Source organism: Pan paniscus, chromosome 14 (assembly GCF_029289425.2).
Source record: "Pan paniscus chromosome 14, NHGRI_mPanPan1-v2.0_pri, whole genome shotgun sequence".
Taxonomy (NCBI): domain Eukaryota; kingdom Metazoa; phylum Chordata; class Mammalia; order Primates; family Hominidae; genus Pan; species Pan paniscus.
Genome location: NC_073263.2, coordinates 78839705 through 78865380, shown reverse-complemented (window position 1 = coordinate 78865380; position 25676 = coordinate 78839705). Strand labels below are relative to the sequence as shown.

General features: G+C 37.1%; 1 protein-coding gene across 19 annotated transcripts in view; it reads left to right on the top strand.

Moving 5' to 3' along the window:
* The window catches only part of MYCBP2 (MYC binding protein 2), a 282485-nt gene that overhangs the window by 31070 nt on the left and 225739 nt on the right, over positions 1-25676 (top strand). For all 19 annotated transcript variants that reach the window (XM_055096857.3, XM_055096853.3, XM_063595814.1 and 16 more), the window contains exons 3-6: positions 7521-7736; positions 16968-17121; positions 22204-22400; positions 25335-25577. In XM_055096857.3, the coding sequence (XP_054952832.2) occupies positions 7521-7736; positions 16968-17121; positions 22204-22400; positions 25335-25577 (810 nt within the window). The remainder of the gene's footprint in view (positions 1-7520; positions 7737-16967; positions 17122-22203; positions 22401-25334; positions 25578-25676) is intronic.

The window sequence follows — 25676 nt, the reverse complement described above, 5'->3', positions numbered from 1 at the left end:
GAATTAGGGAAACTTGGTGTGTCCATATTGTTCTGAGCCTCTTTTGACTGTTGGTAGCTCTGCAAAAGAAAAGGCAATATGGAATATTTGAATTAGGTGAGACCTTAGAAACCAAGAATCTATTTTCACCTAATGCAGAGATCTCTATAAAATCCATCTTTTTTATACTGAACATTTGCAGTGACCAGAGCACTTTATATAACAGTCTCTTTTCTATTGAACATCTAGACAGAAGGAAGAGAAGAGTCGTAACTATGATTCCTGAATAGCTTCACTTTGAGTTAAAGAAACAATAGATTTGCTGGGCCTGTATAGCAACTATAGAGGCAATTGTTTCCTACACTTTTAAGTTAGTGTTTTTACTATTGTAACTGAGAGAAATCTACTTCAAAGTAGCAAACCTAAAATAAAATGAAAGGTTGGGGGATGGCATTTATTTGGTGGCTCTATCTTGAGACACAGCTGGATCCAGGGATGAAATGATATCATTGGCTGGGTGCAGTGGCTCACGCCTGTAATCCCAGCACTGGCGTGCTGGCAGAGGCTGAGGCCGAGGCTGGCAGATCACAAGGTCAAGAGGTCGAGACCATCCTGGCCAACATGGTGAAAACCTGTCTCTACGAAAAATACAAAAATTAGCTGGGCGTGGTGACGCGTGCCTGTAGTCCCAGCTACTCAGGAGGCTGAGGCAGGAGATTGCTTGAACCCGGGAGGAGCAGGTTGCAGTGAGCTGAGATCGCACCACTGCACTCCAGCCTGGCGACAGAGTAAGACTCCGTCTCAAAAATAAATAAATAACAAAAAAATCAAACCCGTATTTTCAGCTCTTGCTTCTGCCTTCCTCTGTGTGTGGACTTATTACCTGTGACTGAGGGCTGAGGCTGCCAGCAGCTCCAACTCCATTTGCTCTGAGCAAGAGGCAATCTCTTCTACTAGTCATAGCAGAAAGTCTTGGGTAGGATTTTCGGTTTACCTGCATCATTTGCTTTGACCACAGAGATACGGGATACTTTGGTTAGACTGAGTTATATTTTTAACTCTGAGATGGGCAGTGGGTGAGCACCCTGGTGAATAGGCCACATGAAATGAGGGAGGAATAGTTACCCTAAGGAAAGTGTTGCCGGGTAGGCAGAAAAATAATCTGTTCACTGTATCCCTTCTCATTACTTCTGCTTCTGGGATAGAGGAGGGAAGTGGAGCGCATTGTCAATATACAGAAAACCTCTAACAAATACAGTCATTCCAACCTCTATCCCTTTTCAACTTTTTGGTGCTATGTGCAAATTGGAGTATGGGAATCTTGAATATCTTTTAAGTTTTTTTAAGTTTTCATTTGGTGATTTTCCTGAAGTGGTGGCATATGATATCCAGGAAGAGGTGAGGAGAAGTCAAGGTCTTTTGTCCCCTTCAATTCGGCCTCCAACTAGCTTTGTGCCCTTAGTAATTCAGTTTTTTTCCTCTTGCCCTCAGTATTTCTATATCTTCTTTTTAAGAGTAGTTTGAGATAACAGTGATATAAGTAAGTTCATTCATTTATTCCTCAAACATTAATTGCATGCTGAGTATGTGCAGGCATTATGCTGGATGTTTGGGATACAAAGATGAGTAAGAGGCATTTTTTGCTCATGGAAAGCATATAAAGTAGTAAAATGGTGTTGTTAGTCTCCTTGACCTGTATTACTTTTTCCAGATTATTTTTCATCTACCCTCTTTTTGAAAGTTATTTTTAAAATGCCATTTAGCTGGCATTTTATCTACTTTATATCTACTTTATATATATATATATAGCCATTATATCTACTTTATGGCTATCATCAACCCCTCTATTTCTCCTCATCCATCAGTCATCTCCTTTATTTAATTTCCATCTTACCCAGGTTAGATACCAGTCTTTCTTTTTAGAAAAACTCTTATTTAATCTGTAACAAATTACAAAAACTTGATGGTTTAAATTAACACTCGTTATCTTACAGTTCTGGAAATCTGAAGTCCAAAATGGGTCTCACTGAGCTAAAATCAAGGTGTCAGCAAGGCTTTATTCCTTCTGGAGGCTCTAGGAGGGAATCTGTTTTTTTGCCTTTCCAGTTTCTATGGTAGAGGCTGCTCAGATGTCTTGGGTTGTGGCCCCCTTCCATCTTCAAAGCCAGTGGCAGTTGGTTGAGTTTTCTCATGCGGCATCACTGATAGTTTTCTGTTGTTTTATCTCCTCCTCTTACTGTCCAGCCTCCCTCTTTCACTTGTAAGGACCCTTGTGATTACATTGGCCCATCCAGATAATCTGTGCATTTCAAAATCCTTAGTTTAATCACATATACAGAGTCCCTTTTGCCATGTAAGGTAATATTCACCTGGGTTCTGGGGAATTAGGGTATAGATGTTTTTGGAGGCTATTATTTACCTACCATATCTCCCTTGTATATTTGTTGCATTAATCTGACAAAACTCAATCTTGTGTGAATCCAGTTATTTTGTCCCTCCCTTAAGGTGAGTTCCATGTGCTGCCAAAGAGAGTTACACAAGAGTTAACTGATAACGATACACATTCATGATAATCAATCTCAAGTATACCATAGCCAGACTATCTTATTATTTTTTCTGGTCAAATAGTTCTCTTTTCTTCTGTGATTATTTCAGACCTTTGCCATGCTCCTCAAACCTCTGATAAATTCCACCTTCCAGCACATGACTTCACTTTCTTACAGGAAAAATCAAATTCATTACTCAGAAAAGTTCCTCAACTTCCTAATCCCAAATGCGTCTGTCTTCAGGCTTCTCAGTAGCTGAGCCTGACATAGAGATTTGAAGTTTGCAGTTCAGTAAGTTTTGAAAGTTAACATTCATGCATAGAAGCACTACTGCAGTCAAAGTTCAGAACATTTCTGTCATCTCCAGGGGTTTTCTTTTTTTCTTTCTTTCTTTCTTTTTTTTTTTTTTTGAGACGGAGTCTTGCTCTGTCTCCCAGGCTGGAGTGCAGTGGTGTGCGATCTCAGCTCACTGCAGCTTCTACCTCCTGGGTTCAAGCAATTCCCTGCCTCAGCCTCCTGAGTAGCTGGGATTACAGGCGCCAGCCACCACGTCCAGCTAATTTTTGTATTTTTAGTAGAGACAAGATTTTGCCATGTTGGCCAGGCTGTCTCAAACTCCTGACCTCAGGTGAACCACTCGCCTTGGCCTCCCAAAGTGCTGGGATTACAGGCGCAAGCCACCGTGCCTGGCCGGTTTTCTTACCCTCTGCTGATTCCATCCCTCCCTGTAACCCTGGCTGTAGACAACCACAGATATATTTTCTGTCACTGTAGATTAGTTTTCATTTTCTAGAACTTCATATAAATGTGATCATATTGTGAGTACTCTTTTTTTTTTAAATCTGGTGTCTTTCCTTCAGCATAATGATTTGTGTTAATGTTGTATATCAATAGTTCATTCCATTTTTTTTTGCTGATTTTATATACATATATATGCACTTGTGTGTGTATGTGTGTGTGTTCAATTTTCTTGGGTGCATACTGAGGAGTGGAATGGTTAGGTGGTTTTTCCTTTGATTTGCCAGAAGAACTCATAAATCTCACAAGCAATTTATACTCATGGCTAAGATTTATTACAGCAAAGGATACAGAGCAAGCAGCAGGAAAAAGGTATGTGTTTGTGATGTATAGGAAGTTATGGCATAGGCTTCCTAGTTCTTCATTGACTGAGCTTTCATGTCAGAAAGAAAGACATGCTTTCTCTCTGGCAGTGAACTACAGAGAAATGTGTGTATTGTTTTTGCTCAGGTGAGTTTTAGAATTCAAGACTTTTTGTGAGTTTGGTCACACAGACATATCTTGTTAGTCAATCAGACATGGTAAGTGAAACTCAGGTACACATTGTAAAGCTTGATGTTCGTACATGCAGAGCAGTCTGACAGGCCAGGAGGCATGGTCCATTGCTCTGTGTGTTCATAACACAATCATCAATCACTACCACAAAGAAAACTCTAAACATCCACATTCCCAAAGGTTAGCCAAGGGTCAATCATGGTTTCCTTGGGGAAATACAAGGAGTAAGCAATCATGCCTGCAGCGTTAACTTTTTCCTCAGATTGGGCACGGTAAATGTACGTTTAGTTTAGCTTTTTTTTTTTTTTTGAGACGGAGTTTCGCTCTTGTTCCGCAGGTTGGAGTGCAATGGCACGATCTCGGCTCATTGCAACCTCCGCCTCCCAGGTTCAAGCAATTCTCCTGCCTCAGGCTCCCGAGGAGCTGGGATTACAGGCATGCACCACCACGCCTGGCTAATTTTGTATTTTTAGTAGAGACGGGGTTTCTCCATGTGGAGGCTGGTCTCGAACTCCTTATCTCAGGTGATCTGCCCGCCTTGGCCTCCCAAAGTGCTGGGATTACAGGCGTGAGCCACTGCACCCGGCCTGTACATTTAGCTTTTTAAGAAACTAGAAAACTCTTTTCCAAAGTGGTTGTTCCAATCTGTAGTCCTACCAGTAGTATATGACCAATCTAGTTGCTTCATATCTTTGCAAACATATGGTATTCGCTTTTTAAATTTTAGTCAGCCTACTAAGTAGGGGTTTCCCATTGTGGTTTTAGCTTGCTTTTCTCTAATGACTAATGATGTGAAATCTTTTCATGTACCTTTTGCCATTCTTATTTTTTTGATGTGAAATATCTGTTCAGATCTTGCCTCTTATTTTTGTAATTGTCTTCTTATTATTGAATTGCCAGAGTTTCTCATATATTCTAAATACAAGTCTTTTGTCAGATATCCGCATTCCAAATACATTTCTCCTGTTCTGTGGCTTGCTTTTGGGGGAAGAATTGCCATTTTAATGATATTGAATTTTCCAATCCATGAACATGGTATATATCTCCATTTATTTAAGTCTTTAAATTTCACTCAGCAACACTTTTTTGTTTTCAGTGTGTAGGGCTTACACATATTTTATTACTTTTATTTACAATTATTTTATATTTTTGATGTTACTGTAAATGCAGTTATTTTTGAAAATTTATTTTGCTTTGAGATGATTTCAGTATGAATGCGGTGTGTATGTGTTTGTGTGCACCTAAGTCTGTGTAATTTTATCACATGTGTAGGTCCATGTGACTCTTACCACAGTCTGGATATACAGCAGTTCCATCACAAGGATTCTCTGTGATATCCTTTATAGCCACAGGTATCTTCCTTCCTCACCCTCTCCTTAGCTTCTGGCAACCACTGATCTGTTCAGCATTTATAATTTTGCCATTTTAAGAATGTTATCCAGTGAAATTGTACAGTATGTAATCATTTAAGATTGGTGCTTCTTTTCCCCACTTGGCAAAATGTCTTTGAGATTCACACACATTGTTGCATATTGTTTGTTCCTTGATGAGTAAGCATTTCATGGTATGGATGTACTATAGTTTGTTTAATCATTTACCCATTAAAAGATATCTGAGTTGTTTCTAGCTTTTGACTATTTTAAAAGAATGCTATTATGAACATTCGTGTACTGGTTTTTGTGTGAACATAAGTTTTTATTTCTCTGGTGTAAATGTCCAAGAACATAATTGCTGGATTATATGGTAAGCACATATTTAGTTTTGTAGGAAATTGCTGTACTTTCTTCCAGAGTGGCTGTACTATTTTACATGACCATCAGCAATGTATAAGTTTCTCCTCATCCCCACCAGCATTTGGTGTTGTCACTATTTATTTTAGCCATTCTGATAGGTGTGTACTATATCTCATTTTAATTTGCATTTTCCTAGTAGCTAATGATGTTGAAATTCTTTTCATGTGCTTATTTACCCTTTGTGTAAATATCTTCTATATTGATGTGTTTATTCCTATCTTTTGCCCATTTGTTAATTGGATTCCTTGTTTGTTTTTACTGTTGACTTTTGAGAATTCTTTATATATTCTGAATACTCATCCTTTGTTGGATATGTGGTTTGCAAATATTTTCTCCCAGTCTGTGACTTCAATGCTATTATTTTTGAAATTACATTTTTCAGTTGTTCATTCCTAGTATGTGGATATACTACTCATTTTTATATAGTAATTTTATATCCTCTGATTTTGTTAAATCTGCATACTATTTCTGGTAGCTTTTTTGCAGATTCCTTAAGATTCTCTACATGTTTTTTTACAAGTAAAAACATTTCTTTTTTAGAAAATACTTCTTCTTGCCTTTTTCCCTTGGCTGGATAGGATATTTTCCTTGTACTAGATAGGATATCCAGTACAATGTTGATGAGTTGCTGAGAGTAGACCAATTTGCCTGGATCACAATCTTAGAGGGAAAGCATTCAGTCTATTACCATGTTAGCTGTGGTTATTTTGTAGATACCCTTTATCAAGTTGAGAAAATTCCCTTCTATTCCTAACTTAGACTTTTTTTTTTTCTATCATGAATTGATACTGGATTTTTGTCAAGTGATCTTTCTGTGTTTATTTGCAGTATAATATATTTTTTCTCTGTTATGACAGTGGTTGCTTTTCCAGTGTTGTGCCAGCATTGTCCCTGGGTTAAACCTCAGTTGGTCATAATGTATTACTTTTTAATATATTATTGGATTTGAATAGCTAATACTTGTAATATCTCTGGATATTTGGATGAGATATTTGTAATATCTCTTATGCATATATTCATAAGTTATATGCCATGCCAATTTAACTTTTTGATGTATTTCTTATTTAACAAGTGTATTTTTTTTTTCCAATTCTTTATGGAAGAAGAGTCGAATATTTGGGACCAAGTGTTTTTGGTACTTGAGGTATCATTTTGTTTATCTTAGATACTTCCTGGACATACTCTAATTATTGGAAGTTGAATTTCTAAAATATTTTAAAACAGCTTTTTATATTTATAATATAAATGTTGATCTTGAAATTGTAGTTGCTGTCTGATGAATAAAATATTGGGCATAAAAGAGAAACTGTTTAGTCTTAACAAATTACCAATCACATGATTTTTAGCCTTTATCAATACTGATAGGTGAGAGAGAGCTTAGGGAAGCATCTACAGTTTACTTGGCATTACTGTTATTTGAATGAGAATGAAATGAGTTGATGAAAATTAAGTGTTTTTTTGGGGGGCCCTCATTTCTGTGTAAACTTCTATATCTACTTTTAAAAGCATTCAAAATGCAATCTAATGTTTGTAGTAGGTCATTGAGACTCTACAGTGTGTCTGGAGTCTCTTAGGAAGTCGTAAAATGAATTTCCTTTGATACAGAACTCTGAGAGTTAAGCTTTGTTGAGTCTATTCCTGTCATGGCGATACAAGAATATTTCTAAGTTTTTTGCCCATCCTTTTCCAGCCCTTGTCAGATTGGTTGGTTATTGCTGCATTGCTCAAAAAATAGTGAGGTATAGAAAAGGGGACTAGAAGTTGGGTCCATAGACTTAGACTGTCTCTGCTGTGTCACATAATGTGTCTTCTGCAAGTCAATTAGTATGTCTAATCTTTACTTTTATGTAAAATGGGACTTGATGATAGAAAAGAGTGTGAAATGGAAATATTCTGTTTTGTATTTCAGTCTGAAAACTTGGAGAATACAGTAATCATACCAGATATCAAACTACATAGCAATCCTTCTGCTTTCAATATTTACTGTAATGTACGCCATTGCGTTCTGGAATGGCAGAAAAAGGAAATATCGTTGGCAGCCGCATCTAAGAACTCTGTGCAGAGCGGAGAATCAGATAGTGATGAAGAAGAGGAATCCAAAGAGCCCCCTATCAAGCTTCCAAAGGTAAGCCACTGAGTTCTATTAATATTTAGATGTGTAACCTGCAGGTGTTCTGGCTATAATGCATATATGTGCATTGCTAAAATACTTTGCTTTATGTAAAATTGCACACTAAAAATAACACGGCTTATGGGCAAAAACAGATTTGGAGCAGAAAAGGAAAACTCTGCAACTTTATAACTAAGGTGCTAACAAAGTCAATAATTGATAATTCACTGGAAAGCGCAGGAAGGGAGATCAATGGGTTGGAGTCTGTTATAGGGGCAATTAAAAAATGTACAAAAGCAGTAGGGTGGAAATGCTGGTATAGAGGCATTGAGCCATGGCAGATGGAAGTAGAGCTCTGAGCCAGTGAGCTGAGAGTAAGGTGGGCACAAGAGAAAGCCAAGAGCCCTGGAAAGCTGGGAGGTGCTCCTCACCTGGGATGCAGGTATGCGTTTTTATTTTTCTTGAAATAGAACTACAAAGCCTCTCAGCTGTGTAGTAGCTGGGCTGAGAGCCTTTTCCTTTCTGCCTAAGCTTATAATTGTACTCTTGATATTGTGGTTTCCCTTGATTAGGAAAAAAAAAATCACCTATGAACCAACTGAACTTCTGCATTATTCTGATATTACTCCCTTATTTACCAGGAGCATATAAACTAGTTGGTATTTCTATAATAGAAGCATGTATTGTAGGCTGGGCGCAGTGGCTCTCACACCTGTAATCCCAGCACTTTGGGAGGCCGAGGTGGGTGGATCACCTGAGGTCAGGAGTTTGAGAATAGCCTGGCCAACATGGTGAAACCCTGTCTCTACTAAAAATACAAAAATTAGCCCGGCATTGTGGCAGTCGCCTATAATCCCAGCTACTCAGAGGCTGAGGCAGGAAAATTGCTTGAACCCAGGAGGCGGAGGTTGCAGTGAGCCGAGATCATGCCATTGCACTCCGGCCTGGGTGACAGAGTGAGACTGTCTCAAAAAAAAAGAAAGAAACTGGCTGGGCGTAGTGGCTCACGCCTGTAATCCCAGCTCTTTGGGAGGCCAAGGCGGGCGGATCACGAGGTCAGGAGATCGAGACCATCCTGGCTAACACGGTGAAACCCCGTCTGTACTAAAAATACAAAAAAAATCTAGCCCGTCACGGTGGCGGGTGCCTGTAGTCCCAGCTACTCGGGAGGCTGAGGCAGGAGAATGGCGTGAACCCGGGAGACGGAGCTTGCAGTGAGCCGAGATCGCGCCACTGCACTCCAGCCTGGGCAACAGAGCTAGACTCCATTTACCAAAACAAAAAACCTGTGTTATAGAACTACTCTCAGTGTACTCTGTTCTGTTTAAGTATTGGTATATTTAAGACTGGAAGGTTATTTTATATATATATATATTTTTTTTTTTCTTTTTTTTTTTTTTTTGAGACGGAGTCTAGCTCTGTTGCCCAGGCTGGAGTGCAGTGGCGCCATCTCGGCTCACTGCAAGCTCCGCCTCCTGGGTTCAGGCCATTCTCCTGCCTCAGCCTCCCAAGTAGCTGGGACTACAGGCACCTGCCACCGCGCTCGGCTAATTTTTTTTTGTATTTTTAGTAGAGACGGGGTTTCACCGTGTTAGCCGGGATGGTCTCGATCTCCTGACCTCGTGATCCGCCTGCCTCGGTGTCCCAACGTGCTGGGATTACAGGCGTGAGCCACTGCGCCCAGCCTGTTATATATATTTTTTCTATATAGTAGATATAGTTAATATTTACAACAAAAGAATAGGTGAAAATATAGACATTTTTAAATGGTGCCTTTATATGACTTACGCATATTGCTTTTTTCTAAACAGAGCTATTCAAAATGATTTTATAATTATAAATGATTTATGACTATTGCCTTTTTACTAAACTGATACCTTAAAATTATGCCTTGAAAGCTTATACATATCCACAAGGGATTGTGTAAATATTTTTTACTACTTGGAAATAGCAGCATAAATGGAACCTGGTCTGAGTTCTTTTGCACATTTTATGGTGGCTGTTCCTAAGTACACCACCATCCTTAATCATATTATCAGGTTCTTCTCACCTTATTCTCGGCAGATGGCTTGCTTCATATTTCATAGAGTAATACAGGTTTTGTGAACTTACTCAGCTTCTTGATCAGCCATCTTCACATGTCCTTTTTGCCTCCTGTTTTAGAGTGGGACCCTTTTCTTTTTCTTATTTCCTTTGTCTGCAATGTCATAACTGTACCTACTCTAATAGCTCCTTCCTTCCTTCCTTTGCTTTCCTTTGCTTTCCTTTGCTTTCCTTTCCTTTCCTTTCCTTTCCTTTCCTTTCTCCTTTTTTCTTTTCCCTTTCCTTTTCCCTTTTCCTTTGCCTTTCCCTTTCCTTTCCTTTCCTATCTTTCACGGAGTTTTGCTCTTGCTGTCCAGGCTGGAGTGCAATGGCATGATCTTGGCTTACTGAAACCTGTGCCTCCTGGGTTCAAGCAATTCTCCTGCCTCAGCCTCCTGAGTAGCTGGGATTATAGGCATGTGCCACCGCACCTGGCTAATTTTGTATTTTTAGTAGAGATGGGGTTTCTCCATGTTGGTAAAGCTGGTCTCAAACTCTGGACCTCAGGTGATCTACCCACCTTGGCCTCCCAAAGTGCGGGGATTACAGGTGTGAGCCACCGTGCCTGGCCAATAGCTTCTTTCTTTAACCTAAAACAAACATGTTTATCTTTAATATGGGAGCTGCTCTACGTAGAAATTATGGTCTCTAATTGTAATTTCTTATGCTTAACTAGGAGAGATTGAGATAAAAAACATAGTTGAGTTAGGACGTAGGGCTGGAGGACTTGTATAATTTACTTTTTAGTTAGAATACCAATTCTGTGTATGTGTGAGTCACACTGTATTATAGTAATTGTGCTACTTAAGTTCAATATTGTGAGAGAAAACAAAAGCCTGGGTAAATTTTTTACACAGGTATGCAGATTTTGAATAGTAAACTGTAGTTCAAATTAAATTGCATAAACAAGAACAATGGATTCCTAGGGTGTTTAAAAACATCAGGATTAGTGAGTATTAAATGAAATATCAGGCATTCTTAAGATAACCTTTTGCAGCATAATTAACAGAGTCAAAGGCGGATCTTTCAAAGAAAATTAAAGATCAGATAGCCCAAGTGATAAATACTGAATTTTCTACCAAGTACTGACCTGTCTGCAAACAGGGTTAGCATGGGTTATGGAGCCAAACTGCTGGGGTTCAAACACCATTAAAATTACTAGCTATGTGACACTGGAAGTTATTTGACACATCCGTGCCTCAGTTTTGTCATCTATAGATTGGGGGTTGCATCTACCTCATAGGGTTGTAGTGACAATTCAAATGAATTAATGGATGTTGAGTGCTTGAGAGAACAGTACCTGGCAGAAAGAAGTGCTCGGTAAATGATATATATAGTTGTAAGTGTCAGGTTAGGTGCAAACAAGAAAATGTGTAGGTGCAAATGAATTTGAGTTACTTGTCAAGGAACTCTTCAGTTTATTAAAACAATTATGCAAGCAAATGAAACTTCTAGAGAATCAGTGCAATCACCTGATGAATGAGAGGTAAAGAGAGGAAGAAGTGATGAGATGCCTCTATGCAGAGGCAAGCAGATACTATGGGTGGGGAGTGAAACTTTCAGGTGATATTTTTTGGCAGCCATTTCCATGACATGAAGGATTGACACTGAGGACGAAATTAGTCTCTTAAGGTTTGAGGTGATGGGATTTGAAGACAAGTGGGAAATGTTGGCATTTTTCTTTTCCCTTTGACCGTCTCTGTGCCTCAGCCCCAAATGCTGCTGTTATCCTAGTTTGCTCCTTTTCTTTGTTCCTCTGTTGCTCCTCCTTAGTGTGTGGCTGTCCCATTCCTTCTTGCCTAAGGTTTCTGTCTCTCGTACTCTTTTTTTTTTTTTTTCCTTAACATGATTAAGACAGTTTTTAATCTGTTGTTGAAGTGTTGTAATACAGTTTCATTTTTCCCATTCTTGAGTTTTAAATTATTATTTAGTTTCTAATAAATTGAGTTTGACTGTTATATAGACCTTGATTGTCACCCTTTTTTTGCTTTTTGCTTTTGTTTTTGTGTTTTGTGGATCAGTAATCATTGTTGTATTTAAAGGAGCTTTCTATTCCCTGAATGCTTCTACATTAAGTTTTTTACCCAGCTCAAACTGTCACTAAAATCTACATCCTCTAAAACTTTACAGATTTTATAGCTACATAATTTTTATTATTTTTGTTTTTATTTTCATTTTGAGACAGGGTCTGGCTCTGTCACCGGGGCTGGAGTGCAGTGGCGTGATCTCAGCTCACCGTTAACTTCCGCCTCCTGGGCTCAAGTGATCATCCCACATTAGCCTCCCATGTAGCTGGGACTACAGGTGTTTGCCACCACCCCAGGATACTTTTTGTATTTTTAGTAGAGATGGGGTTTTGCCAGATTGCCCAGGCTGGTCTCGAACTCTTGAGCTCAAGCAATCTGACCGCCTCAGCCTCCCAAAGTACTGGGATTACAGGCATGAGTCACCGTGCCTGGTGCATAATTTTAAAATAGTAACGCTTAGAAGTCATATTTCCCATCTGAACCCATTTGAAGCCAGTCGTGCCACATTATTAAAAGATTTAGACTTACCTAGGATCATTTCTTTCTTAATTCAGTATATTCTTTTTGAATTTGTAGCCAGCATTATATTAGGTCCTGAGAACAAAAGGATGAGACATAATTCCTGCCCTCAAGAAAGCATTGTCTTGTAGGGATAAGAACCAGGTCAATAAATATTCTCTAGTGCCTTAAGGATTGATAGGGAGTGCTAGATATAGTGGAACACGTTAGAGAAAGGACTCAACACTGGCTGAGATAGAGCAAGAGAGAGAGAGCAGGAAGCTAAATCATGAAGGGCCTTATGTGCCATGTAATTGATTCAGATGTTATCTCGTGATTAGTAAATATTGAAGATTTTAAGCAAAAGAATATCATCAAACTTGCATGATTGCATCAGACTCATCACCCTGTAGTTATGAATATGCCTTACTAACACTGGAGTAACTTTGTATTCCAGTTAGTAAGTAACTTTCTACTCCAGTTAGTAAGTAACTTTGTACTCCGGTTAGTAAGGCATATCCATAACTGCAGGGTGGTAAGTGAGACTGGAGACAGAGGAACCATTTAGGCAGTTATTGCAGTTGTCTAGAGAGTGTTAATGAGGGTTGGAATTATGGTAGTGACAGTGTTTTGAATATAGGAAATGTTAAGCAGAATTGACAGGAATTAGTAATAAATTGGCTATAACGACTGAAAAAGAAGGCAGAATCTAAAGATATTCTTAAAGGTTTTGTGTGGTGAGGGCCTTTACTGAAAGAGGGAATACTGGATGAGGAACAGTGCTTGGATGAAATGATGATCAAGTTTAGTTCACATGCTGATTCTGAGGTAAATGTGAAGTATCCAGTGTGTGCTATGTAGGGCTGAAGTTCAAAAAATAAGTGTCAGCTAGAAAAATAGATTTGGGAGTTATCACTATGTAGGCACAAGTTGAAACAAATTTCTGTGAGAGATCGGAGGGGGTGGGATCAAGAACATTGTTTGAAAAAATAGCTTTGAAAAGTTGAAAAGTTTTGAAAAGTTCTCTTCCTCTGAGTGTGAAGAGAAGGGAAGAAGATGGTAGTAGTCATAGATAAATTTGTGAGGCAAGGAACTCAGAAACTTCACACTCATACTTTCTTTCTTTTTTTTTTTTTTTCAAGATGGAGTTTCACTCTGCTTGCCCAGGCTGAAGTGCAGTGGCGTGATCTTGGCTCACTGCAGCCTCCACCTCCTGGGTTCAAGTGATTCTCCTGCCTCAGCCTCCCAAGTAGCTGGGATTACAGGCATGCGCCACCATGCCTGGCTAATTTTGTATTTTTAGTAGAGATGGGGTTTCACCATGTTGGTTAGGCTGGTTTGCAACTCCTGACCTCAGGTGATCCCCCAACCTTGGCCTCCCAAAGTACTGGGATTATAGGTGTGAGCTACCACACCTGGCCTCACATTCAGAATTCTCCACCTTAGCCTTCTCCTCCTCTCCTTCTGCTGCTGCCTCTTCCCCCTCCTTTTTTCTCTGTCTCTAGATTTTTAAATTTTTTATTATTTGTAGATATTATCTCTGTACCAAATATTTGCTTTATACAAACAATTTTAAAAGACCGTATACTTCACTCTATGGTAATATGTAAATATAATTTTGATTTCCTTTTCAGCTTTTTCAAATATAAAAGTATCGGAAGTGATTTTAGGACCTTTTAACTAAACAAGATACAATTTTTAAGGGTAAAGAATTAATTATTAAATCCAAGTGTGATGTAACTAAACTTTTATGATCACACTTAGTCATGAAATAATAAAGTCACGTTTGGAAATATATGATTTGAGAAGGGCAAAATAAAACCTTGAAAGACTCTTTATATATCATTTTTCTTTGGCCAAATATATTTTTATCTCACTTTCCTAGCATATTAGACTGGCTGTATCAGGTAATTATTTGGGCTTCATGTTTCTTTATCTTTCAAATATGATAGATAACCTTCAAAATTTAATTATTTGAGAGCAGCAGTAAAGGTAAAATTCAGTAAATTTACAAAAGACTATTTTCTGAAGAGAAGTGCGAAAGCATGTGTTGGGTAATTAGTTATAGTTCGTTATTGAAAGTATTGAAGCTTCTTGTGTTCTTTTATTGTTATAATTATTATTTTTCTTAAATATCACATTTATTTATTTTGCTAATTATACATATTTATTGTAGATGATTTGAAAAATCAGAACGTTTTTCTAAAGAGGTATTAAAAATCGGAAGTAATATTTGAAATACCATTAACCAAAATATAACCCAATATAAACATTTTTATTTCTTTTGTCATTTTTTTCTATGTACACATTAAAATATTTTTTATACACAAATGAAATAATACTATATTGGCAGGACTATATTTTTTCTCCTTACACTCTTCCTTCCTGATACTGAAGGAGGGAGAAATATGTGTTTTCATTGACTATAAGACTTCAAACTGTTTTAAAGTCTACTTTCAAAGTTCAAACTTTTGGTAAAATACTTTATACTTAGCCAAACAGCAGAAAAAGACTTATTTAAGAACATGTCTGTTACCTCTGTGCAACAATCCATAGCTAAATATTAAAAATTCTTTAATAGTTGCAGAACTTGAGGTTGATTTTTGTTGTGTATTGAATATATATTACTATTCTGAAAATGAATGTTTTCCCATTTGTTAAACAAAAAGTCTACAATAAACCAAGATGTGGATAATTAGCGAGACTCTCACAGTGTTTAACCCAGACAGATGAAGAGTTCTCTATCATCATTGTGACCAAAGTTTTATGGGCCAGTCTCACTAAAACCGGCTAGCTCTGTTTCTAGGCAGCCCACCTGAGTTGCCTATTGCCATTCACTTGTTATTACACCTTAAACTTACCAGAGAGATCAAGAACCTGTTCATTAGGCAGTCTTACTGTTTCTGGCAAGGTTCAATAATTCCTTTGTCACTGTAGGAAACTGTATCTATAATAAATGAACCTTAGCCAAAAATGTCATCTGTGAAGAATCCTCTTGGATTTATGAAAAATCATGGTTGGTAGCAGAGTAAGCAATCTGAAAGAATGACAGAATATAGTAGTCTTCCATTGGCTTGAGAATAGAGCCCCATATTTTGTACTCTGGAGATCTTTGACTTCACATTTCTCTTTCCTGTAAGTACATAAGCAGATAGAAATCTTGGACAGCATGTTTTTGTTTTCTAGTCCATTCCAGGAAAAGAAACTATATCAAATGTGAAAGTTTAATCACTTAATGTGTTTAATCAATTGAAACTCTATGCAGACTCTTCTGTAATATTAGCTATAATCAAGTCTGTTAGCATTTTAGATAACTTCTCCAAAGACAGTCCTCCTAGTTATTTGACTTCTTAGCTATATCTGTTGTTTCCAGAAAACTTGTAAATGTTAATCAGAACTACAATTGACTTACCTTCAGCCGATTTGCTTCTGGTTTAGAAAATGTATTTCTGAGATGCAGTGGTTTTTTAGCAAACAATTTAGTGAATAAATTAAACAAATATTTAATGTGTGCCTACCATATGCTGGGTAATTGGCTAGGCATGGGAGGTATTAAGCCGTTTAAGACATGTTCCTTGTATATTGGAAAATAATACAAGCCGTTTAAGACATGTTCCATGTATATTGGAAGATCCCAACATGGTTGGGAAAATGAAAACAAAAATAGTTATACTGTAATGTAATAAATGCTATAACAGAGGTCTGTATTGAGTATGAATTATATAGCATGACTAATTTACCCTATTAGATTATAAACTCTTAGAGGACAGGGTCTAGTATACCTTCATATTTCCTAAAGTGAGTTTGCACAATATGAGTGCTTAGGAGGTATTTATGTAATATATGAATTAATGCAAAAATATCAGCAGAGAGAATATTCTTCCACTGTTGTGTTCAATAGAATTAATGGTTTTGGGAGTTTCTACTAATTAGTCTTATTTCAATTTTTCTGTTACTTCTCCAAACAATTTAATTAATACTTCTTGAACTGGTTCTCAGAATGTTGACATTGCCTGGGAAATGGAATTTGTCTTTTGTTTTATCAGTCTTATGAAGGTATATCCTTAAACTCATTCATTGCAATTTGCTCTCTCAATCTTTAGTAACAAATTTATCTCTTTTGCTGGATATAGAGTCTGATTTTTCTTGCACCTGATGAGGAATAGTAAGATAATTAAAGGAAAAGTACCAGTGATATTTTTAGCTAAGCAGTTTTAAATTGTTTTGTGATCATCCTACAAGAAGGGATACCAACTATAAATAATAATATAGTGATTGTACCATTATAGAAAAGGCTAAGACGAAAAGCTCCTTATAAAATCTTTTTACTATATGTGCTGTGTTGACTTTATTTCTGGTTATAGGTAACAATTAACATGACTTTTGACAAAAAGAGTACTGAATTTTCCTTGAGTACAATCAAATGAACTTTGCAAATTAATATAGTTTATTTCTTCTGAGTGAATGCAATCTAGTCTCTAGTTCATTGTTATAAGCCATTTTCATGATGTTTTATTATGGCTCCATTATACATATACATTATCATTTGCTGTGGAAGTAACTTGTACCGACTAAACTGCTTAGAAAGTGTTACTAGCCTACATGTCATAAAGTATATATATTTTTTCCTTTTAAATAGATTATTGAGGTTGGCCTTTGTGAAGTTTTTGAATTGATCAAAGAGACACGATTTTCTCATCCATCCCTGTGTCTCAGGAGTCTCCAAGCCCTGCTCAACGTGCTGCAGGGCCAGCAGCCAGAAGGCCTCCAGTCTGAGCCACCTGAGGTCCTAGGTAAGAGCCAAGGCTCATTCAGTGAAGCATTTAAAAGTGAATATAATTAATAATAGAGTATTGTACACTTCAAAATTGTTAAGAGAATATTTCTAAAGTTCTCACTACAGAAAATGTTAAGTACTTGAGGTGATAGATGTTAATTAGTCCACATTTTATTCATGAATCATAACATCACTTTATACCCCATAAATTTATATAATTATAAATTGTCAGTTTGCAGTTTTTAAAAAGTGAAGAGCTTCTCTTATGAAGCACACACAATAGCCTATAATGCAGTCTTTATTTAATTGTGGTACGGAAACAGCAGGGGTATAAGTTCTCGAGTATTTTTTTCTGTGTTCCACTGAAGTTATGGTTTAAGAGTTGAAGTTCATGCACACACATTTCTCAATTAGTATGATGAAGCGGGGGGCAAACAAAACATAAATCCCTGGAATCCAGAAATAATCCTCAAACCTTAAGGTCACTATTAACTGAAATCGTTCTTATTAAACTTTTGGCCAAAATACCTAACATTCACTTTCTCTAACTTGTTACTCTCAATAGTTTTAAAAAACAGGGGAAAAGGAAATAAATGCCACAAAGCCACAGCAGTACAATTAGTTTCTAAATTGAGGGGGCTTTTTTTGGTATTCATCATAAATAAAAATCTATTTGTGTTATGGATTAAACTTCTGACTTAGCAACTTTCATTAAGTAAATAAAGTGTTCGCTTTTCTTAAAGTATGTTCCGATTCTTGCCTTTCATATCAGTGACCTAGGCTCAACATGTAATCCTTTAAATAAGATAGGAGCTTTTACTTAAAAGGTATTAAGGAATAGAAATATAGATGGAAGCATAATTTTTAACTGGTTAATTGCTTTTTTTTTCCGATGCTAACTATGGGTCTTTAAACTATCTAAAGTTTTCTAGATCCTTCTAGTATTATAGGAAAATTCTCAGAAGTACTAGAGCTGTGGTTCTCATTATGTGGTTCTCAATTCTCATTAGCATGTATCAGAGTTATCGGGGACTTCCCTATGGTGTTTCTGATTCCGTAGACTTGGGGTGGGGCCCAAGAGTTTGTATTTGGAATTAGTTTCTTGGTGATACAGATGCTGGTTTGAGGACTACACTGCTGGTTTAGACTAAAACTTGGTCCTTTTTTTCCGACTTGGCTATTTAGATTTTGTAGGACCCACCTGTGAGAACCAAATTGCATGAACCTAACTACATGTCAGATTTTTCTTTTTTGGTCGCATGTGGGGATTCAGTTTTTGTGTTTGACTTTTGTTTGTTTTAATGGGAGGGAGGATGCTGGTCATTGAAACAAGCTGAGGATTTTTTAAAACCACCCCCCTCACATACACAGTTATTAAAAGCTATTACCAAATAGAAGCTGTCATGTTGGCAGGCAAGCACTGTGTTGGTTATTGTTATGATAGCACCAGTGATCATATTAATATTGTGAAGTGCTGCTTGGCTTGACAGCATTTTACTGAAGATTTGATTTATTTTATTTAACAATATTTTGCTGGGTTTTCTTGGATTTGGTTTGTTAGTTAGCAAATAATTGGAATGTTGAAATACCCACGAAGACTTGGATGTCATATTTCCTACTTTGAACATGTTATTTCTTTCCTCCTAAGTCTTCTACCATTCTCATGTCTCATGTCAGTTGTTATATACTTTCCTTTGTATCCGTTCTGTACATACTTTCTTTCCTTTATTCTTTTAAAACTAGAACTTGTTCTTAATACTAGCTTTGACATATAATGTGTGCTTTAGTCTTATCTTCCATCAAAACTTTCACATTATTGGCTGGGTGTGGTGGCTTATGCCTGTAATCCCAGCACTTTGGGAGGCTGAGGCAGGAGGATAGCTTAAGGCTGGGAGTTTGGGACCAATCTGGGCAACTTAGACCCCTATCTCTACAAAAAAAAAAAAAAAAACAAAAACTGGGCATGGAAGTGAGTGCTACTCAAGAGGCTAAGGTGGGAGGACCGCTTGAGCCCAGGAGTCTGAGGCTACAGTCGGCTGTGATCATGCCACTGCGCTGCACTCTAGCTGGGTGACAGAATGAGACCTCATTTCTACCAAAAAAAAACCCCCCAAAAAATCCCACAAAACCCAAAAACATTTCACCTTATTAATCTGTTCATTTTTATTTTCTTGTTTAAAGTTTCAAATTCTGCTGTACTGCCTTTCGTCTGTCTTCCATCCTTTCAGTGTTTACTGCTGATCTCGTCACTGCTTTGGCTTATTTTTCTATGTAAGGGATTTATTATCACTTCATGTTTTCTATTTTGTTAAATTAGCTCAAAGATAAAAGCACTGATTTGGTTCTTTTATACTAAATTTCTTTTGAAACTTGCTTCTCCTCCTTTTTTAAATCTAATATCACAATCTTATTGGTTATCCTTTTTTTCCCATTCGGTTGTTTTCGTGTTATTCATGAAAATATGTGTATATTTATATAACTCTTACTATGGAATATCTTGATGATTAGTATACACCAAGCTTCTTCTCTTTGCAAATAGATTTTGATTTTTAAATTATCTATTTAAAAATATATTTCCTTATATCCATATATTCTGTTCAATTAGATTATATTCTCGAGTACTCACTGAAATGTAATAGCACCCCCTTTGTTATGTGCTAAGAATGTGCGATACCATTGCTGTTATTATGGAACTTAGCATCAGAGAGTTGGATATGTGTATAATTAGAAATGTGGATAAATCGTATGGAGGAAAGTAGAAGGAGTTCTGAGAGTCCTTTTTTGTTTTTTGAGACGGAGTCTCGCTCTGTTGCCCAGGCTGGAATGCAGTGGTGCGATCTTGGCTCACTGCAACTTCCACCTCCTGGGTTCAAGCTATTCTCCTGCCTCAGCTTCCTGAGTAGCTTGGACTACAGGCGCGATCCACAATGCCCGGCTAATTTTTGTATTTTTAGTAGAGACGGTTTCACTATGTTGGCCAGGCTGGTCTCAAACTCCTGACCTCAGGTGATTTGCCCACCTCAGCCTCCCAAAATGCTAGGATTACAGGCATGAGCCACTGCGCCTGGCCAAGATTCCTTTTTTAACTTAAAAATTTTTTATTTATTTTTCTTTAGGGACAGGATCTTACTATATTGCCCAGGGTAGACTCAAACCCTGGACTCAAGTGATCCTCCTGCCTCCACCTCCCAAGTAGCTGTGACTATAGGTACACACTGCTGCACCCAGCTCCTTCTGAGAGTCTTTAACAGGCTCCCTGAAGATGTGACATATGAGATTTAGAGGGTGAATAGGAGGGAGTGAATTCGATTATAAGTGCTCCAGGCAGAAATAACAGCATTTAGTAAGGCTCTGAGACAGAAAGGAGAATGAATGAAAAGAAGAGCAATATGGCTAGAATGTGGAGAGTGAAGGAAACAGTCTTGTGACAGGTGAGGAAGGAGGCAGGGACATGCGGAGCTTTACATGCCATGTTAAAGAATTTGATTAGTGGGCTAGGAGGAATGGAAAGTCATTCTCTATTTCATTACATTAAGAATATTATTTTTTAAATAGCCTTATTTTCTTAAATTATTTGTTTAAATTATTGACTATTTTCTTTCCCTGGATTCTTAACCTTTTTGAAAGGGTAGAGACATTCTTTGTCATGTTTGCCAATACCCTAGTGTAGAATAGTTGCTAATGTGTGAGAGTTCGGTATATATTTGCTGAATAATCAACAGATGTACTCACTGAAGGATAATAATTGGAGGAAGGATGGGTAGATGGAAATATGGACAAACAGGGATAGATGAAAGGATGGAGGGAAGGAAGGATAGCTGGAGGAAAAGGTAGAGGAAAGGATAAATGGAAAAAAATGGAAGTATAGGATGTGTACAGACAAGTGAAGAGAGGAAGGGGGAAAGAAAAGAAGACAGAAGGGAGGAAGAAATTAACAAAGGAGTGAAAGGATTTTAAGTAGACAATCAGATTTTTGGTTTGAAATTCTCCCTGGCTATTGGGGCAAAAGCGAATGGTAAGAGATAACTTAACACTTTTTATCAAAGAGATGATGATAGCATGGATTGGAAAGATGATGATGAGATAGGGAAAAGTGGAGTTATCCATTAGGAAGTAAAATAAACAGGACTTAATTTGGGATTAGCTATGGAAGATGAGGGATTGGTAGGGGCTGCCTGGGTTTCTGTAAGTTACCAGATAACCCACAGGTGGCATTTTAGTTTTTAGAGAATTGCAGTACATTACTCCTCTTTCTCTTGTTCTCCTCCTTCTCTCCCTTCCCTTTCCCTTTCTTCATGTTTCTCAGTTTTTCTTTTTCTAACTCTCTTTTTCCCTCTCCATCTGATTATTCACTCTATAAGGATTTTCAAGTCTCCCTTCTGTGGAAGAAATACCCAGATGTCTGTTGATTGAATCTTAGATGGAGGTGTTCAGGGAATTTTGTGCGGAGACCTCTGCTGGTTGTAAAACATTTGTGTGTGTGTGTGTTTCATCTTCACCACTAAATGACTTTATGATTTAGGAAAAATCTTTTGATACCCCATATCTCAATTTCATTATTAAAGGAGGAGAATATCTGTCCTATTGACTTGGAGGTTTTTCTAGGGTATAAATGAATTACATCCTAAGTGTGAATTGCTATTATGTTAATGATATAGCCAATTTTATATTAAAGCACATTATTGCATATGTTTTATGTTTCTATTACTTTGAAAATATATACATAATTTCCTGGACACAACATTTTAAGAAGCCTCCTAATCTAAAAGGTAAAATAAGTATGACAAGTAGTCTATTACTTGATAGGATGAGTTTCTTGAATATGTGAATGCCTCTAGGCAAGCTTGTTTTAAAAGACCTTTGATTTTCTTTTTTTACTAAGAAAAATAAGGAGTTGAACTGAATGTTCTTTAAGACCCTTGTTACATAAATATTTTAACTTTTGGGGAAGAGAGTAACTAGAAAGAAACTAAAGCAAAGTAATTGTTCTAGATTCCTTAAATTTTGTTTATAATGAGACAAAGTAAAAATAAATAAATATACGCATATAATGTTCCGTATGTTGGATGAATATAATTGAATTCTATTTTATCCACAGAGTCTCTCTTCCAGCTTCTTTTGGAAATCACCGTTCGAAGTACTGGGATGAATGACAGCACAGGACAGTCCTTAACAGCACTTTCCTGTGCTTGCCTCTTTAGTCTGGTGGCTTCTTGGGGAGAAACAGGAAGGACACTTCAGGCCATCTCTGCTATCCTCACCAACAATGGAAGCCATGCTTGCCAAACTATTCAGGTATTTCATATTTATATCTGCTTAGAAGTTTATAAGATGACAAGTTACAGTTTCATCTCAATTTCTGTCAATAGGAATTCTGCTTTTTCTCACTCATTACAGTAGCTTGATCTGTCCAAGATTGATACATAAATAATCTACAGTATTTCAATTAAGTGATATGTATGTTTAACTCTGAAGCTTTAAATATAATAAAATGAATTTTGGCCAGACCTCTTAAATCTTTAAGCTGGTCTTTGCCTTAACACCATAGCCTTCTCTTTCCTTGCTGTTGTCTTGCTGTCTGCGTTCTCCCTTCTTCCCATCTTTCCCTGAGTTTTTTAGTATGGAATTCATTCATGGTTTTAAATATCTTTTCTCTATTGAAAGAAAAAGATATGGTATCAATCTGATATATTTTTGATTGGTTAATTATGATTTTTTTATGAATTGATTCGTTTCTGAGTTACTTCAGCTGTGTATAAAACATTTTAGGCTTTTAATATTCAGTTGTGGAACAAACAAGCTCGTCACCATTTTAGTGGTGGGAAAAATAATCCTTATAGGCAAACTTGACTTAATTATTTGGGAAGGCTCTGGAAATTGAGAAAGAAGTTATGATTTTAAGGCCTGACTGTCTACTCTTCTCTGGCCCCTTGGGCAACCCTAGAGCAGGTGGAAGGGATGCCTCAATCCTGTTATTAGCAGACCAAAGATAGCAAAAGGAGTACATTGGTCATTTTCTGTCTTATTCAGTGATCTTGAACTCTCCTGGTCAGACAAGACCCATTCCCTTACTCTAGATTTCTGCTCTTTTCTTCCTTTCTGCCTTGCTTGGAATCCTTTTGTCCCTTTTTATGGTCCTTAATTATTTTGAAGTTGCTCTAATACAGTGGTTTTCAAGCTGTGTTCTGTAGACATGCTTTCAGGGTTTGGCAAATGTTTAATTTAAATATATGTTTAAAATATGCAAATATTTTTAAAATTGTAATAAAGTAACACAAACATTCAGATACCATATACCAGATTTTAATAGGATAGTGACCACCAACATAAGAGCTTATGAATTTTGATATGATTTGCTTTTATATAGAGACTTAGGAATGCCATTAGAGCTCATAGCAGGAGTATAAGAACTACGTTCATGGAAAGCCTCCCAGAGGATATGAGGTGAGATCTAAACTAATGAGTTGAAATCAGCCAGGAGAAATTTTTGGTGTTGGTGGTGTAGAGAGAGAATGTTCTAGGTATCCATATGCTAAGGCATGGAGGTGAGAGTAAGAGTGAAATATTTGAAAGCTGAAAGAAGTTTAGTATAGCTATAGCATAGAGAGCTGTCAAATAGTGTAGCTACAGCATAGAGAGCTGCCAAATAACAGAGACAGGACTCGAGGGCTTATCTGTCTCCAATATTTATGCTCAATCACTAGACAACACAAAACTACTTGATCCTCTGAATCAATAGCTGCAGTTCTCTGCAGACCTGCCACATCACCACATCCCCAACTCTAGCCTAAACACCATATTAAAGCCCATTACCTTAACATGGCTTACAGTGCTCTTCATGATTTGGCCTTTTATATACCAACTTCATTTCCCAAAACTCTCCTGGCCTGACTGTTGGTAGAGGGAGAAAAGCTTTCCCTGAGAATGTCTGCATTAAGTCCGTTTTCACGCTGCTGATAGAGATGTACCCGAGACTGGGCAATTTACAAAAGAAAGAGGTTTAATGGATTTATAGTTCCACATGGCTGGAGAAACCTCACAATCATGGTGGAAGGCAAGGAGGAGCAAGTCATGTCTTACGTGGATGGCAGCAGGCAAAGAGAGCTTGTTCAGGGAAATTCCTCTTTATAAAACCATCAGATCTCGTGAGGCTTATTTGCTATCATGAGAACAGCACAGGAAAGACTTGCCCCCATGATCCAGTTACCTCCCACTGGGTCCCTTCCACAACACGTGGGAATTCAAGATGAGATTTGAGTGGGAACACAACCAAACCATATGAGTATGTGTAACTCTTCACATCTCAGATTTGTTTTGGCACCCAAATGCATACTACTTGTCCATTTCATAAAGCTTAACAGAGAGTTTAAAGCAGGGTAGACATGGTAGTACTGCAAGATGCTGTATTGAAAGACACTGAAATCCTTTCTGGAGGGTTGAACTCTTGACTTCAAAGGCTTTCTGCAAATAAAACACTATTTATTGCATTTGAGCTCAGAAACGAATTAATTAAAAAAGCACATGGAAAAAGGCACCATTATTGAGAATTAGCAGAAACAAATATGGTAGAATCAATCCTGCCAAGTCCTTAGATATTGAAATTATTTGATATAGAATGTGTATGTGTATGAATATATAAAGTATGGTTAAAGTAATAAAAGAAAATATCAAAAGTATGATTAAGGAGTGAGAATATAAAAAGTAGTCAGACATTAGGAAAAAAAAACAAATTGAACTCCTAGAAATGAAAAACCAAATAATTACAATTAGAAACTTAAAATGGGTTAACTATTGTATAAAATGATTGAAGATGGAAATGGTGAACTGAAAGATAAAGAGGAAGAAATTATCTAGAATGCAACAGAGAGACAAGGAGAGAAATATGGAAGATAAAATAAGAAACATGGATCGAGAATGACAAAATCTAATGTAATACAATCTGAGTTCCACAAGGCAATAATAGATTTGTGGAGATAGAGTACTTGAAATAATGGCTAAGATTTTACAGAATTGGTGAATCACATGGAATCCCAAGAGTAAGGAAGTCTACCTTGCTTGAGATTTGCTTCTTATAGATGAACTTTTAGTTGGTACTTTTTGCTGGCATGCGAAATATCATTCTGAACAACTTATTGTCTTATAAATGATGATATATTACCAAAGTATCTTTGTTCTGTGTTTGTAACATTTAAAAATGTTTTTTCATTATTTTTCTTCTCTTTTGATTAGGTGCCAACAATTCTAAATTCGCTACAGAGAAGTGTACAAGCAGTTTTGGTGGGAAAAATTCAAATTCAGGACTGGTTTAGTAATGGCATTAAGAAAGCAGCTTTAATGCACAAGTGGCCATTAAAAGAAATATCTGTTGATGAAGATGACCAATGTCTACTTCAGAATGATGGATTTTTTCTTTATCTATTATGCAAGGATGGATTATATAAAATAGGCTCTGGATACAGTGGAACAGTTAGGGTAATGTGATTCCTTACAGTTCCTTAATTATACAGAGTTATAACCATAATGAATTGTGTTCTGTGTGTTTCTAGTTTCATTTCTAGAATATGATCTAAT